General features: G+C 44.6%; 1 protein-coding gene across 20 annotated transcripts in view; it reads right to left on the bottom strand.

The window, feature by feature from the left end:
- KDM1B (lysine demethylase 1B) overlaps positions 1-14,478 on the bottom strand; it is a 68,952-nt gene that overhangs the window by 4,030 nt on the left and 50,444 nt on the right. For 12 of the 20 annotated variants that reach the window (XM_063812131.1, XM_063812129.1, XM_063812137.1 and 9 more), the window contains 7 exons: positions 14,226-14,353; positions 12,357-12,488; positions 11,683-11,757; positions 7,226-7,342; positions 6,050-6,175; positions 4,696-4,818; positions 1,940-2,092 (listed from right to left, as the gene is read on the bottom strand). In XM_063812131.1, the coding sequence (XP_063668201.1) occupies positions 1,940-2,092; positions 4,696-4,818; positions 6,050-6,175; positions 7,226-7,342; positions 11,683-11,757; positions 12,357-12,488; positions 14,226-14,353 (854 nt within the window). Of the gene's footprint in view, positions 1-1,939; positions 2,093-4,695; positions 4,819-5,194; positions 5,326-6,049; positions 6,176-7,225; positions 7,343-11,682; positions 11,761-12,356; positions 12,489-14,225; positions 14,354-14,478 lie in introns of those variants that run through there. The other 8 variants (XM_009450572.5, XM_016954971.4, XM_016954972.4 and 5 more) reach the window with 2 other exon arrangements.

Genomic DNA, 14,478 nt, shown 5'->3' with positions numbered 1-14,478 from the left:
ACACAGGAAACTAACTGTTCCCAGATAGTGATGTTTGGGAATCCGGCCACTGGTTGATAAGCTTGCTGGAGCTTTCACAAAGCTTTTAAAAAATGCCTTGCTCGAATCTAAGTCAACAGTGATGGATCGGGGATTTGGACATGTAGCAGGCAAAGACTGCAGCACACAAAATAAGAACTCTGAGACTGAGGAAACCAGGGAGGGAGGGAGCATAAAAGCAAAATCATCCAAAGCTTTAAAACCTTAGAAACAAGTTGTAACAAGAGGATGCTACAAAAAAGGAACATTCTGCAAACAAGAAAGTGCGCATAAAGTAAAAGCCAAAAATTTCAAAGTCAATTAGAGAGTTGGACGATTTTAAAATCTCCCCCAAAAGTAGCGTAAGAGATGAATAATAGTAAAGAGGAAACATTAGATGCTCAATTCAAAAGTTCCAAGATATGGAACAGAATCTCTAGAAAGAGAAAAAACTCATCTTTATTTTAGCAGATAAGAAAGTGAAGTAAAAGGATCAGAAATCAGAATAGCAAAACATTTTTCAACAGAAGTAAATCAAGAAAGAGAGGGATCTTAGAAATAAAGGCCCAATGCTGGAGAGTGATTTTAAAAGAGATCCAGGCCAGGCGCGGTGGCTGACACCTGTAATCCCAGCACTTTGGGAGGCTGAGGCAGGCGGATCACGAGGTCAGGAGATGGAGACCATCCTGGCTAACACGGTGAAACCCCGTCTCTACTAAAAATATAAAAAATTAGCCAGGTGTAGTGGCGGGCGCCTGTGGTCCCAGCTATTCGGGAGGCTGAGGCAGGAGAATGGCGTGAACCCAGGAGGTGGAGCTTGCAGTGAGCTGAGATCGTGCCACTGCACTCCAGCCTGGGCAACAGAGAGAGACTCCGTCTCAAAAAAATAAATAAAATTTAAAATAAAATAATTAAATTAAATTAAATTAAATTTAAATTAGAGAGACCCAGGAGGACACTGCAGTAATCTCAGAGGTCAACCAGTGTGGACCAGAGCAGAGGGAAGAGGACTCAGGAAGGGGACATTTCAAGGACTGGAGCTAGCCGGCCAGCTCAGACAGTGTCAACTGTAAATGAGAGACAAACGCAGGGTATGGGAGACATGGGGAGAGGTACCAAAGGAATTAAGCTAATGACCAAAGGAGCCATTATAATTGCCAAGAAAACAGAAAACTGTGTAAGAAGGTATCAGTGGACACCTTCTTGGCTCAGCAGTAAATAACATTTACACAGCCATGTAAATACCAATACCAATTTAATGAAAAGTGTGAAATAACCATGTTGAGCAAATGGTGCAGAGACTAAATGGGCTAAGTCTTTAACCCAATAGGGAGGCAGTCAATGATGTCTGTCTAAATGTTAAATCAGAAGATGACATCATAGGCTGGGCATAGTGGCTCACACCTGTAATCCTAACACTCTGGGAGGCTGAGGTGGGAAGACTGCTTAAGGCCACGGGTTTGAGGCCAGCCTGGGCAACACTGCGGACCCCGTCTCTACAAAAAATTAAAAAAAAAAATTAGCCAGGCTTGGTGGCACATGCCTGCAGTCCCAGCTACTTGGGAAGCTGAGGTGGGAGGGTCACCTGAGCCTGGGAGTTTGAGGCTGCAGTGAGCTAGGACTGTACCACTGCACTCCAGTCTGGGCCACAGAGCGAGACCCTGTCTCAAAAAAACAAAAAAGAAAGAGAGATGGCAACATAAACACTTTTAAAATATGAAGTGAAGTCCAGAAGGAATAGCTGGAAGGTTAAAAACGGCTGCCTCTGGGAGCAAGAGGATGGTGAGAAGGCTTCTGCTGTCTGTGGTCATAAGACTTTTGACAGTATTTGAATTGGTTTTTTAACTCTGGGCAGATATCATTTTAGATGAAAGACAGAAATCAAAATACAAATAATTGGGTTTGGAATCAAGATCCATACCTCACCAGCGAAAAAGACGGTTCCTTGAATGTCTTCAGCAATGATATCGTAGGCCTCCCCACTTCCACCTGTCTTCACAAAACTGTATGCCATCTGGATCCATGGGTCTGTGCTCCACCGAGTGACAAAATACTTTATGGGATCTGGGACCTCCTGTGTCCAATAGAAAGGAATTATGAAGTAGGATCAAGAAGGGATGTAGATGGCAGGGCACAGTGACTCATGCCTGTAGTCCCATCCCAGCACTTTGGGAGGCTAAGGCGGGTGGATCACAAGGTCAGGAGATCGAGACGATCCTGGCTAACACGGTGAAACCCCATCTCTACTAAAAATAGAAAAATTAGCCAGGCATGATGGCAGGCGCCTGTAGTCCCAGCTACTCGGGAGGCTGAGTCAGGAGAATGGCGTGAACCCAGGGGGCAGAGCTTGCAGTGAGCCGAGATCGCGCCACTGCACTCCAGCCTGGGCAACAGAGCCAGACTCCGTCTCAAAAAAAAAAAAAGAAGGGAGATAGACATGGTACAACCCAACTCATACATTTTGCCCCCTGTTTAGGACCTGAGTCCATTCCTGTATCATTCTGAAACAGTAGTTCTCAAGATGTTCCTCCTGCTGCCTTTAAATCTACCCAAGCTGGTATTTGTGTCTTATCCTCTCTTTCCTGCCCCACCCACACACAATTCCCTCACTTCTATACCTCCTCCTTCTGCCCGGGACACACTCTGCCTCTACTGGGGGCTATCACCCATGGCTAAGAGTTCGGGCCTTCCCTTTTCCATCATGTGGTAGCAGAAAGGAGTCTCTGGCCCAAGAAGAAAAGGGAAGGGTGGAGTCTCAGGATCACAGGTTGGAATTCTCAACAGGGTTCTCCACAAAACAGTGATATAAGGTTATGTTTCACATTCACTCAATTTAAAATACAGCAGTCCCCTCTTCCCCGCCAGGAATATGTTCCATGACCCGCAGGGGATGCCTGAAACCACGGATAGGACCAATACTATACACACTATGTTTTTTCCTATTCATACCTATGATAAAGTTTCATTTATACATTAGGTACAGAGATTAATGACAATAATAAAATAGAACAATTATAACGCTATACTGAAATAAAAGGTATGTGAACATGGCTCTGATAACAGAGATGACTCCTGAGTGACTAATGGACAGGCAATGTCTACAGTGTGGAGGTACTGGACACGCTCTTCAGAACAGTGCATGACTGAAAACTTATGAATCTATTTCTGGAATTTTCCATCAAATATTTTCAGACCTTGGTTGACCACAGTAACTGAAACCATGAAAGCAAAGCCTCGAGTAAGAGAGAGCGACTGTAATTTGTCAGCTGGCCTCCAACAAGCAACACGATAAACAATATTTCTATAGAAACGGTAAGCTAAGTTCCAAACAACTAATGTAAAAAACAAACTTCTGAACAAAAACCCCAAGCAAGGGATTGCATCACTAGATAGATCCTCTCATATAAAATTAGCAACAAGGCTGGCCATACAGTGGCTCACACCTGTAATCCCAGCACTTTAGGAGGCCGAGGTAGGCGGATCACTTGAGGTCAGGAGTTCAAGACCAGCCAGGCAAACATGGTGAAACCCTGTCTCTACCAAAAATACAAAAATTAGCTGGGTGTGGTGGAGCACACCCATAATCCCAGCCTACTCGGGAGGCTGAGGCAGGAGAATCGCTTGAACTCGGGAGGTGGAGGTTGCAGTGAGCCAAGATTGTGCCACTGCACTCCAGCCTGGGCGAAAGAGTGAGACTCCGTCTCAAAAATAAATAAATTAAAATGAAATAAAATAAGCAACATATCTGAATGCCCCTTTCTCTTTAACTTACGTAACTTCTGAGTCATTTCACTTCTATTTCTGCTCCTTTATTTCAAAAAGATATAAGCCATGGTCATTTACAAATCTCCAGAGATGGTGAGATTTAGTACACTGGCAAACAAAGTATCCTGAGCTCCGTGGAGAAAAGAGACTATCTGCATGTGTGGGATATTAAAAAAAGCTGGCCAAGGCTCCTCTTAAAAGGAAAGCTGTAGTCAAAGCTTCTAGGGCTTCAGTAAATATAGAATCCACGTAGAAAATACCAAGCCTTTTATATCCTTACAAAAAAAAAAAAAAAAAAAAGGGAAGTGTGTATGATGTGAGAAGAAAAAAAGGAAGGAAGACAATTGTGTAAAAAAAGGTACAGGGCACTGTTACAGGCAGAACCGTGTCTCCCTCAAATTCCCATGTGGACACCCTAACCCTCAGTGCCTCAGAATGTGACTGTATTTCGTCGCGTGGTCTCCAACGGGTAATTACTTTAAAGTGAGGTCGCCGGGGTGAGCCTTAATCTAATCTGATTTGTGTCCTCATAAGAAGAGGAGATGAGGACACAGACACACACAGAGGGAAGCCCATGTGAGGACACAGGGAGAAGACAGCATCTACCAGCCAAACAGAGAGGACCCAGGAGAAACCAACCCTGCCGACACCTCGATCTCAGGCTTCCAGCCTCCAGAACTGTGAGGAATAAGTTTCTGTTGTCTAAGGCAGCCAGTCTGCGGTACTCTGTGATGACAGCCCTCACAGACTAATCTCAGTGCTGAGGTGGGCAGTGGGACTCTGAAAGAAAGAAGACTGTGGCCTCTGCCTTCCTTTCCGTGATTCTCAGTGACGCTGGCTGCTTGGGCTTCACACCCGCTCTGGATAGCAAGCACGGCTTGCCCCTTTCAAGGAGGGCTTCCTCTCTCTCACCTGCTCCTTGAACAGCTCCCGGAGCGTGGCCATGCACTGCTGCAGCACCTGTTTGTCGTCCAGGGTCCTCACGGACGCGACAGCCTCCCCGGCAATCACAGACATCAGCACGCTGTGCTTCTTCTGGAGACATGAAAGGGAAAAGCAGGAGGTCTCTGAGTGCTCAGCTCCCACAGATAAGGGCCTCACTCTTTTTTTTTGTTTTTTGTTTTGTTTTGTTTTAAATGAGACAGAGTTTTGCTCTGTCACCCAGGCTGGAGTGCAATGGTGCAATCTTGGCTCACTGCAACCTCTGCCTCCCAGGTTCAAGTGATTCTCCTGCCTCAGCCTCCAGAGTAGCTGGGATTACAGGCGTCTGCCACCATGCCCGGCTAACTTTTGTATTTTTAGTAGAGACAGGGTTTCACCATGTTGGCCAGACTGGTCTCAAACTCCTGACCTCAGGTGACCCACCCACCTCGGCCTCCCAAAGTGCTGGGATTACAGGCGTGAGCCACTGTACCCGGCCAAGAGCCTCACTCTCACAAGTTAAATGTCACTATTTCTGGCTGTCCCTTATCCGCACGTCACTCGCCAGTCCATTTTCCTCGCAAACACTCATTATTCATCCATCCACTCTATTGCTTCCTGCTGGAAAAGAAAAACACTAAGAAATGTAAATAGCAACTTTAAGGTTCCCTTGGCTGTTCACTAATTAAAGCTTGCTTCGGAAGAAGTAGAAAGAGATGGAGAAGGAAAATCTGCAGATAAAACAATGAAAAATTTAAAAACCTCAAATGGTAAAGAAAATCTGCCCTTGGCTCCTATGTGAAACCTTTTAAGACAAAGTTTCTTGAAACTGAAAGTCAGAAACAGCCATGATTCTTTTGTGTGGCAGTGACATGACGGGAGAGAAAGTGACCACCCCCGTCCAGCTCTGGGTATGCCATTCTCCTCTCTCCTTCCTTCCCTCAGCTCTCACATCTGCTGACACTCACACCCTCCCTCACCAATCATACACCCTTTCCCAGCTCCCTAGAGGCCCCTCAGAGAGGAAGTTTCAAGCACCACTCATTGACTCTGATGTCTCCAACTTCACCTAAGAGGAATTCCCCCATAGCCTGAAATGACAGTTTCCACAAGCATCCAATTCATGTCCCAGGGAGCAACATGAGGACTTTAAGAAGACATGGCAAATACTGGGGCTCCTTTCCTATAGGAAAATGTCCAGTCCAAGTGTCCTCCCAGAATATAAACATAGACCCAGGGTCTCCATGATGTTCGTTAGTTCCTGAGCTTGATAGGTGAGTAATTGTCACATCAAATTCTAAACTTTAAGACGGAAATTCAAACCACAGTTCACGAATGATTTTACCTGGGGATCCATATCATAGAACACGGCAAAAAGCCCTCGCTTGCTGGCACTGGGAGGAACGTGACCAAAAAAGTCAGCCCCTTGTACTTTACTGTCCCAAAATCTATACGGAAATTGCAAGGCAATCTGCAAAGTGAGCAGAAGAAAGGTGGTTAGGTGTCTGTCGTCACAAAACCACAGGCAATATCTAAGCAGCAACCTGTAGCTCTACTCTAAAACAAAGACACTGCCCGAAAGAACAACCCCAAATACCGCTCTTTCCATTCTCCTCACCTCCTTTTTTCCCCTTGTGAACTCCTTGGTTGTTTTTTGTTTTGTTTTGTTTTTTGGGGTTTTTTTTTTTGAGACGGAGTTTCGCTCTTGTTGCCCAGCTGGGAGTGCAATGGAGCGATCTTGGCTCACTGCAGCCTCCACTTTCTGGTTTCGAGTGATTCTCCTGCCTCAGCATCCCAAGTAGCTGGGATTACAGGTGCACACCACCACGCCCAGCGAATTTTGTATTTTTAGTAGAGATGAGGTTTCACCATGTTGGTCAGGCTGGTCTTGAACTCCTGACCTCAGGTAATCCATCCTCCTCAGCCTTCCAAAGTGCTGGGATTATAGGCATGAGCCACTGTGCCCAGCCCAGCTCCTTGCTTTTGATGCCACTCAGTTCCATTCCCATGGATAATGGAACCCACTGGCAACCTAGAAGCTAGTCTGAAGATGCCCAGCATTCCTAAGACTCACTCCTGGGCGTATGTCCCTAAGTTAAACTCTCACTACTCATAGGTCTGTCAGAATCTGCTGCAGCACTGGCCCATTCTGCTACAGGAGATATTAAAGGCAGGAGAAATAAACCTCTGTCCTCACTGGGGCCAATGAGTGGAAAGCAGACAAGAAAGAAAGCAGAAGGGGGGAAAAAAAGGGATAGAAGAATTGCTTATACCAAATTCAAATTGTGAATAACAAGATTCTTTCTCCTAAAGTCAAAACTCACAGACCTCAGCCAGCTCTCCTCCTTTCGTTTTGATAATATTCTTCTGTGTTCTTCACGAACAATTACTCAAATGAAAAGGAAATCGTTGAGTTTTATTTGTATTCAGACAGTACCCACTACCTTCTCCATATCAGAAGTTAACATCTATCATCTGACATTAATCTCTTTCTTGCTGAGGATGAAGTCATTTAAGTCACCTTTTCAATGATGCCTGCGCCTAAGCTGTTGATAGCCTTCATCTTCTTCTCTGACAACGGTGGATTAAACTGAATGGCACCTTTCTGTAGTAAAGCCAGTGGTACAGTGACTAATACCTGTGGAAAATAATTAACAGTTAACAAACAAACAGCAACAGAACCTCACACTACCACTACACTGGTATCAACAACCCATGCTGTTATACTGGCAAGAACAAGGGCTGCCATGTGCAACTGTGCAGGTTGCTCACTGCACAAGGGTGCCAATGCCTGGCTAAGCAGAAGTGGCAACCACAGGGACGAGTGGGCAAAAAACGTCCTGATGGTGAATAATCATCTTAGATAAGAAGAGTCGGCAGAGGCCAGGTGCGGTGGCTCATGCCTGTAATCCCAGCACTTTGAGAGGCCAAGGCGGGCGGATCACCTGAGGTCAGGAGTTCAAGACCAGCCTGGCCAACATGGTGAAACCCTGTCTCTACAAAAATACAAAAATTAGCCAGGTGTGGTGGCAGGTGCCTGTAGTGCCAGATACTTGGGAAGCTGAGGCAGGAGAATCTCTTGAACCTGGAAGGTGGAGTTTGCAGTGAGCCGAGATCACGCCACTACACTCCAGCCTGGGCGACAGAGCGAGACTGTCTCAAAAAAAAAAAAGAAAAAAAACCCGAAAAGCAGTACTTGAGGAGGAAAGAGCCCTAACTATGGAGTCAGGAGAACTTTATGCATCATTCCTGATACATTCTACTGTGTGGCCAAGCCTGCCACTCATCTCTGCCATACATCTATAAAATGAAGGTAGTATCTGCCCCACTAACCTCTGAGAATCAGGGTGATGCTTTAAAACTAAAATTTACAAGATACATCAATATGCTTCATAAGTAGTGAAACACATCACAAACATTAGGAATTGGACATTTCTGGCTCCAGACCCCATTATCGTTGCTACAATCAGGACGCCATTACTACTACTGCCAGCTCCAGAATCATGCCACATACAGAACCACGTGCACCAGCAACATGCATGCCTTACGGCCTCCTTCTTGAGTTGTGGTTACTGACTAAACCCTGCAACTTTCATGAACCCTGCTGCAGAAGAACCAAACACCTCCACCATTGTGTGCTCTCAACAGAGGCAGCAGAAGGGAAGCGAAAGTCAACCTACACCTTCTACATCTCATGCAAGTGCATCAGATTGGCTGGGCTGGATGGATGTTTAGAAACCTGCTGTAGGGAGTTGGGGAAGAGTGTGTGTATTTGCTTTCTAATATCTGCAGTACAGGATGACACCCTAGGATCAGAGTGGAATGGAGTTGAAGACCAAGCACCCAATCTACCTGAGGCTTCAAAGATTTTGTATATTTGGCTTAACTCTCAATTCTAGGATCACAGGAAGTTCAGAGTTCTCTGATTTTGTCACTATTTTCTGCCACATGAAAATATTTTTATAAAGTATAAAATATGTTCTCTATCATCAAGAAGTTTATAATCTATTTATAGATAATTACCATGCAATCAAAAAAAAATGAGGCAAACCACAACAAAAAACCAATTACTATCCAATTAAATTGCAAGAAAATAAATAAAATCTAGATTTTTTTCCCTTTTAAAGAGACAGGGTCTTGCTCTGTTGCCCCGGCTGGAGTGCAGTGGCATGACCACAGCTCACAGCAGCCTCAAACTCCTGTGCTCAAGTGATCCTCTTGCCTCAGCTTCTTGTAGTAGCTGGGACCATGGGTGTGCAGCACGATGCCCAGATAATTTTTTTATGTTTGGTAGAGACGGGGTCTCACCATGTTGCCCAGGCTGGTCTCAAACTCCTGGCCTCAAGCCATCTTCTCGCCTCAGCCTCCCGAAGTGCTGTGATTACAGGCGTGAGCCACCCATGCCCACAAATCTAGATGTTTTCTTAATGACAAAATAGCACTGAAAAGCATAAGAACTTGAGTAGCCCAGGTGCAGTGGCTCACACCTATAATCCCAGCATTTTGGGAGGCTGAGGCGAGAGGATTGCTTAAGACCACGAGTTCAAGACCAGCCTGGACAACATAGGGAAACACTGTCTCTACAAAAAAAAATTTTTTTAATTAGCTGAGTGTGGTGGCATGTGCTTGTGGTCCCAGTTACACAGGAGGCTGAGGTGGGAGCACTGCTCAAGCCCAGGAGTTCGAGGCTGCTGTGAGCTACAAGCTGCACCACTGCACTCCAGCTTGGGCAACAGAATAAGACCCTGTAAAACAAAAAAAAAAAAGAAAAGAAAAGAAAGAGAAAAAAAAGAAAGAAAAGCCTTGGGTAAACAAATAGGCAAATGATATAAACACATCCTAGTAAGTAATAAAAGCGAGATGTCAATGGAAGCAGCCTAGACCGAGTTAGTCTGCTGGAGGTTCATCGGTCTATCACGTTGGGTTGAAAATTATTCTCTTACAAGTTTGGGGAAACTTCCAATGCAAACTGTGGTGCGTGCTAGCTACAATAAAAATATTTGTTTTAAACATTTCAAAGTGCAGCCTGAAGCTGTGCCCTAATTTCTCCAGAAGGCTGGAATACAAACACAGAAACGCACAAGTACTGGCCAGGGTCAGGCAGAGAGTAACAAAGCAGGGGAGTTATAACCATCTTGCTGTCCTGGACACCAAGAAGTGGAGCTACAGAACAGCAGAGGCTGAACTGTCGGGTGACTTGCAATTTTAAAAGGTAGTATTTTTAAACACTGTTTACCACCAGGCAAAACCTATTAAGAGCTTACAGAAAAGGTCACTGCAGACAAGGTTCTCAACCACAGCTGCACACTGGAATCACTTGAGAAGCTTTAAAAACATGACTAGCCGGGCATGGTGGTGCATGCCTGTAATCCCAGCTACTCGAGGGAGGCTCAGGTGAGAGGATCCCTTGAACCCAGTTGCTCGAGGCTACAGTGAACTATGACTGTGCCACTGCACTCCAGCCTGGGCGACAGACTGAGACCCTGTCTCTGAAAAAAACAAACAAAAAAGCGAGGCCAATTCAACAAGAACGCATCAGGGTGGGGCTTTCCAACCTTTCTTTGTAAGCACCTCCCAGGTGATTCCGACGTGCAGCCCAGGGATTGCTGCCCAAAATCTCCTAGTTGGTTAATGGCAGGAATAATGTTAGGACCCCCTACCCTGACTAACTCATTCCCTAGACCTGTCTTTCCCATGTGACATGCAGTCCTTTATTTCTGTATGAAAATCAAGGACTATGAAATAAGTTTTAGATACCTGAAGTGTAGGAAGCATAGCTAGTCTAGGAACTAGTGATAGTTCATCAATTATATTTTTTCATAGTCACTTAAGATATAACTAAACTTAAATTTTCAAGGTTTACTAAATCCCCTCTACCCCAAGGAGGCACCTTTATTCTCCAATACTATAAATCTCAGTGTGATTTCAGGTATTTGATTCAGCAGTACCTTGTACTGTTCACCTACTAAAGCTGTTTACAAAAAATTTAAGCCATATGAAAGTACTTCTGATAGTTTCAAGATTTCAAGATGAAAACAGAACTTTCCTGATCTGAAGAAGGATTCCGTGGTTTTAAAAAATGTGGAGAGCACAGAAAAAAAGTAAAATAGATTTCTTTAATGCAGGACTTCTCAGAGCCTTTAATATACTTCTATTTGGGCGGAGCACAGTGGCTCACACCTGTAACCCCAGCACTTTGGGAGGCCGAGGCGGGCAGATCATGAGGTCAGGAGATCGAGACCATCCTGGCTAACAGGGTGAAACCCCATCTCTACTAAAAAATACAAAAAAAAAAAAAAATTAGCCAGGCGTGATGGCGGGTACCTGTAGTCCCAGCTACTTGGGAGGTTGAGGCAGGAGAATGGCGTGAACCCGGGAGGCGGAGCTTGCAGTGAGCCGAGTTTGCGCCACTGCACTCCAGCCTGGGTGACAGCACGAGACTCCATCTCAAAAAAAAAAAAAAAAAATATATATATATATATATATATATATGTGTGTGTGTGTATATATATGTGTGTGTATATATATGTGTATATATATGTGTGTGTGTATATATATATATATATATATATATACACACACATACACATACTTCTATTTAACCCTATACAACTCCTGTTTAATCCTAAAAGTAGAGTATCGTATACAATACTTCCCAAACTTACTTGGCCTTGCCTAACTTATTTGGCCAAGGAATTTTTTTTCTTGTTCAACTCTCAGGACTAATGTGCCCTAGAACTCACCTCAAGGAACACAATTCAGAATTCCATCTGCCATGAGTCTATACAGTGTTAGAGCAATGAAATCAGCTTTGCATATCTACATACAATTAAGTGGAGATACATAACTTACCAGAAATCCAACAAGGGTCCAGGCAGATTCCCAAAGGCAAACTCCTTGATAGGAAAGTTTTGTCCTTCCCTCCAAGCCCTTGGCAGCAAAGGTTTCTACCCACCCTTGTACTGCCCTAGCTCTTACCTTTTGTGCAGAATACCCTGTGCCATCTGTAGTGGTAACCTGCACTTCATCTCCAGAATAATCAATACACTGCACCTGCTCAAAAAGCAATTATGAAACAAAGTGAGGGATGGAACCACGTGATCCAGGATCCTTTCCGATTCTCATATTACATGAATTTACATCTCCAAGGCTAAGGGGAATCTTTTCCTGGCATTCAGAGATCTAAACAATTGTTATAGCTGAACTAAGGGAGTTAGAATTTATACTGTGTCAGAATATACAAAATAAACATTGTGTCGGAATATAGAAAATAGTTATAATATGGTGTGAAGGGAAATACAGTTAAGTAATCACCCCCATGATTACAACACACAATACAAATGCACTGAGACAAAGATTTGAAGGGAAAATTTTAAAGTGAAAATAACTGCACTGGGTTAGGAAAGTTGCGAAGCAATTTGAATACCTTCTTCTTAATAGAAATGCACTGGGGCCACTACGGTTTCCAAGCAGCAGCAGCTGCCTCACTGACATGGATAATGCTACACAGGCTACGAATGAGCCACAAAAGTACTTCTAGACCCTGGCTAAACACCAAAGCCAGCCCCATTCTCCTGTGTGAGCCGCATGCCCAGAACTTCACATGCTCCCCAAACAAGGCGAGCCAGAGCCTCCCAGCAGTTGATACTCACTGGAGATTTGAGTTGAATGTCAAGCCCTTCTGCCAGTTTTTCAATTATCACCGAGTACCCGGGAGTTAGCAGAGTGTGGTCACCAGCAAACTGGGCAAAGAATTCATTGTGGTCCCACGAGCGAGCAGATACCTGGGAAACAAGAGAGGTTGGGGACACAGCAGTGTAAATCCTTGTGCCTGTGCCTGAGAGCCAATATGAGGAGCTCCAGGTGGGAACAGCCACCAAGGCAGGAGGGCAGGGGACAGGCAGACCAGCCCAGGCAGAGACCACCATTGGGGAGGAAATCTCGATAATTTTATTTGAGGAAAGTTTATTTGAGAACAAAAGGTCCATATGACTTGGACATGGGTACCACTCCTTGATAAAAATAGAAGCTGATTTTCTATATTGACAACTCTGGCAAAGTAGAATTCTATGAGGGTAAAACTGTATTTGATCAACATATATAAATATGCTATCTGTTCTCAACATGGAAGCTCTACAGAATAGAAACCCTGCACGATTTTGGAAAATAGCATGATTCCAATCACAATGCAGAACCAAGTGGAAATGGAGAGGTCCCAAAGGGGCCTCTGAAATCATCCGTGGAGTTCTATTCAAAATACAGAATACTGGGGTATTAAGTTCACAGTTGGTTAAATGAGTTAGGCAAGCTTAAATTTACTTTAACAAGGTAAACAGACCAGACTTGCAAGGATACTCTATTTTGGCTTCTCGAGAGCAGTGTTTCCGACTCCACGGTTCCACAGAAATGACCCAAGGCCCTCTGCAGAGGGCAGGGAAAGGACGGTAAAGAGACAAGTCCTGGTGCAGTGGCTCATGCCTGTAATTCCAGCATTTTGGGAGGCTGAGGCAGGAGGATCACTTGAGACCAGGAGTTCAAGACCAGACTAGGCAACATGGCAAGACCCCATCTCTACAAAAAATAAGAAAAACATAAGAGACCCTGCTCTGATTCAGCCCAATAGCCCTCCTTCCTTTGGAGTGATTGATTTCTTTTTTCTCCCCCTAGACCCGGTCTCACTCTATCGCCCAGGCAGCAGTGTGGTAGCACCATCACAGCTAACTGCAGCTTTGAACTCGTGGGATCAAGCAATCCTCCCACCTCAGCCTCCCACTTAGCTGGGACTACAGGCACATGCCACTAAGCCCAGCTAATTTTTTGTATGTTTTGTAGAGACAGGATTTTGCCATGTTGCCCAGGATGGTCTTGAACTCCTGGGCTCAAACAATCCGCCTGTCTTGGCCTCTCAAAGTGCTGGGATTACAGAAGGGAGCCACTGCACCCAGCCTCTTCCTTTGTTTTTACGTATTGAGCTTCTTTCACAAGCATTATCTGAAGAAGAGTTTCTCTTGCTTAAAAAAAAAAAAAAAAGTTTAAAAAACAACCAAAACCACTGTGGGGTTAATATGCTCAGAAGTCATGGTTTTCAAACTTTTAAGCAGAATCATTCTTTCCTGTTTATCCAAACCAGCTCGAATTCAATATTTAGACACACAAAACACACACACACATACACAAAAACAAGTATTTTATTTTATTTTATTTTATTTTTGAGACTCCAGGCTGGAGTGCAGTGGCGCGATCCCAGCTCACTACGACTTCCGCCTCCCAGGTTCAAGTGATTCCCCTGCCTCAGCCTCCCGAGTAGCTGGGACTACAGGTATGCGCCACCAGGCCTGGCTAATTTTTTGTATTTTAGTAGAGACGGGGTTTCACCATGTTGGCCAGGATGGTCTCGATCTCCTGACCTCATGATCTGCCCACCTCGGCCTCCCAAAGTGCTGGGATTACAGGCGTGAGCCACTGTGCCCGGCCTAAACCAAGTATTTTCAAAGCACACCTTTCACAAAACCCAAGCGCACCTGGTGAAGGTTGCTGCCACAGGCGTACTCCAGGTTACTGAGATGGAACTGAAGCACCTGTCCCTCCAGCTCACTGAATTGGATACCAGATTCCTTAATAAATGCCTTGTAGATTTCTTCTATCTTTTCTGTAATGGGAATGGATCAAAGCAGAAAAAAATAGCTTTAACAAGATTCTCCAATTCTTTCTCCTTTGCTTTCAACCCCTGTCACCCAGCAACACCCAAAACTTCCAAAGTGTTTTCCCAAGTAA

The sequence above is a fragment of the Pan troglodytes genome, chromosome 5 (genome assembly GCF_028858775.2).
Source record: "Pan troglodytes isolate AG18354 chromosome 5, NHGRI_mPanTro3-v2.0_pri, whole genome shotgun sequence".
Taxonomy (NCBI): domain Eukaryota; kingdom Metazoa; phylum Chordata; class Mammalia; order Primates; family Hominidae; genus Pan; species Pan troglodytes.
This window is presented reverse-complemented; position numbering and strand designations above follow the sequence as displayed.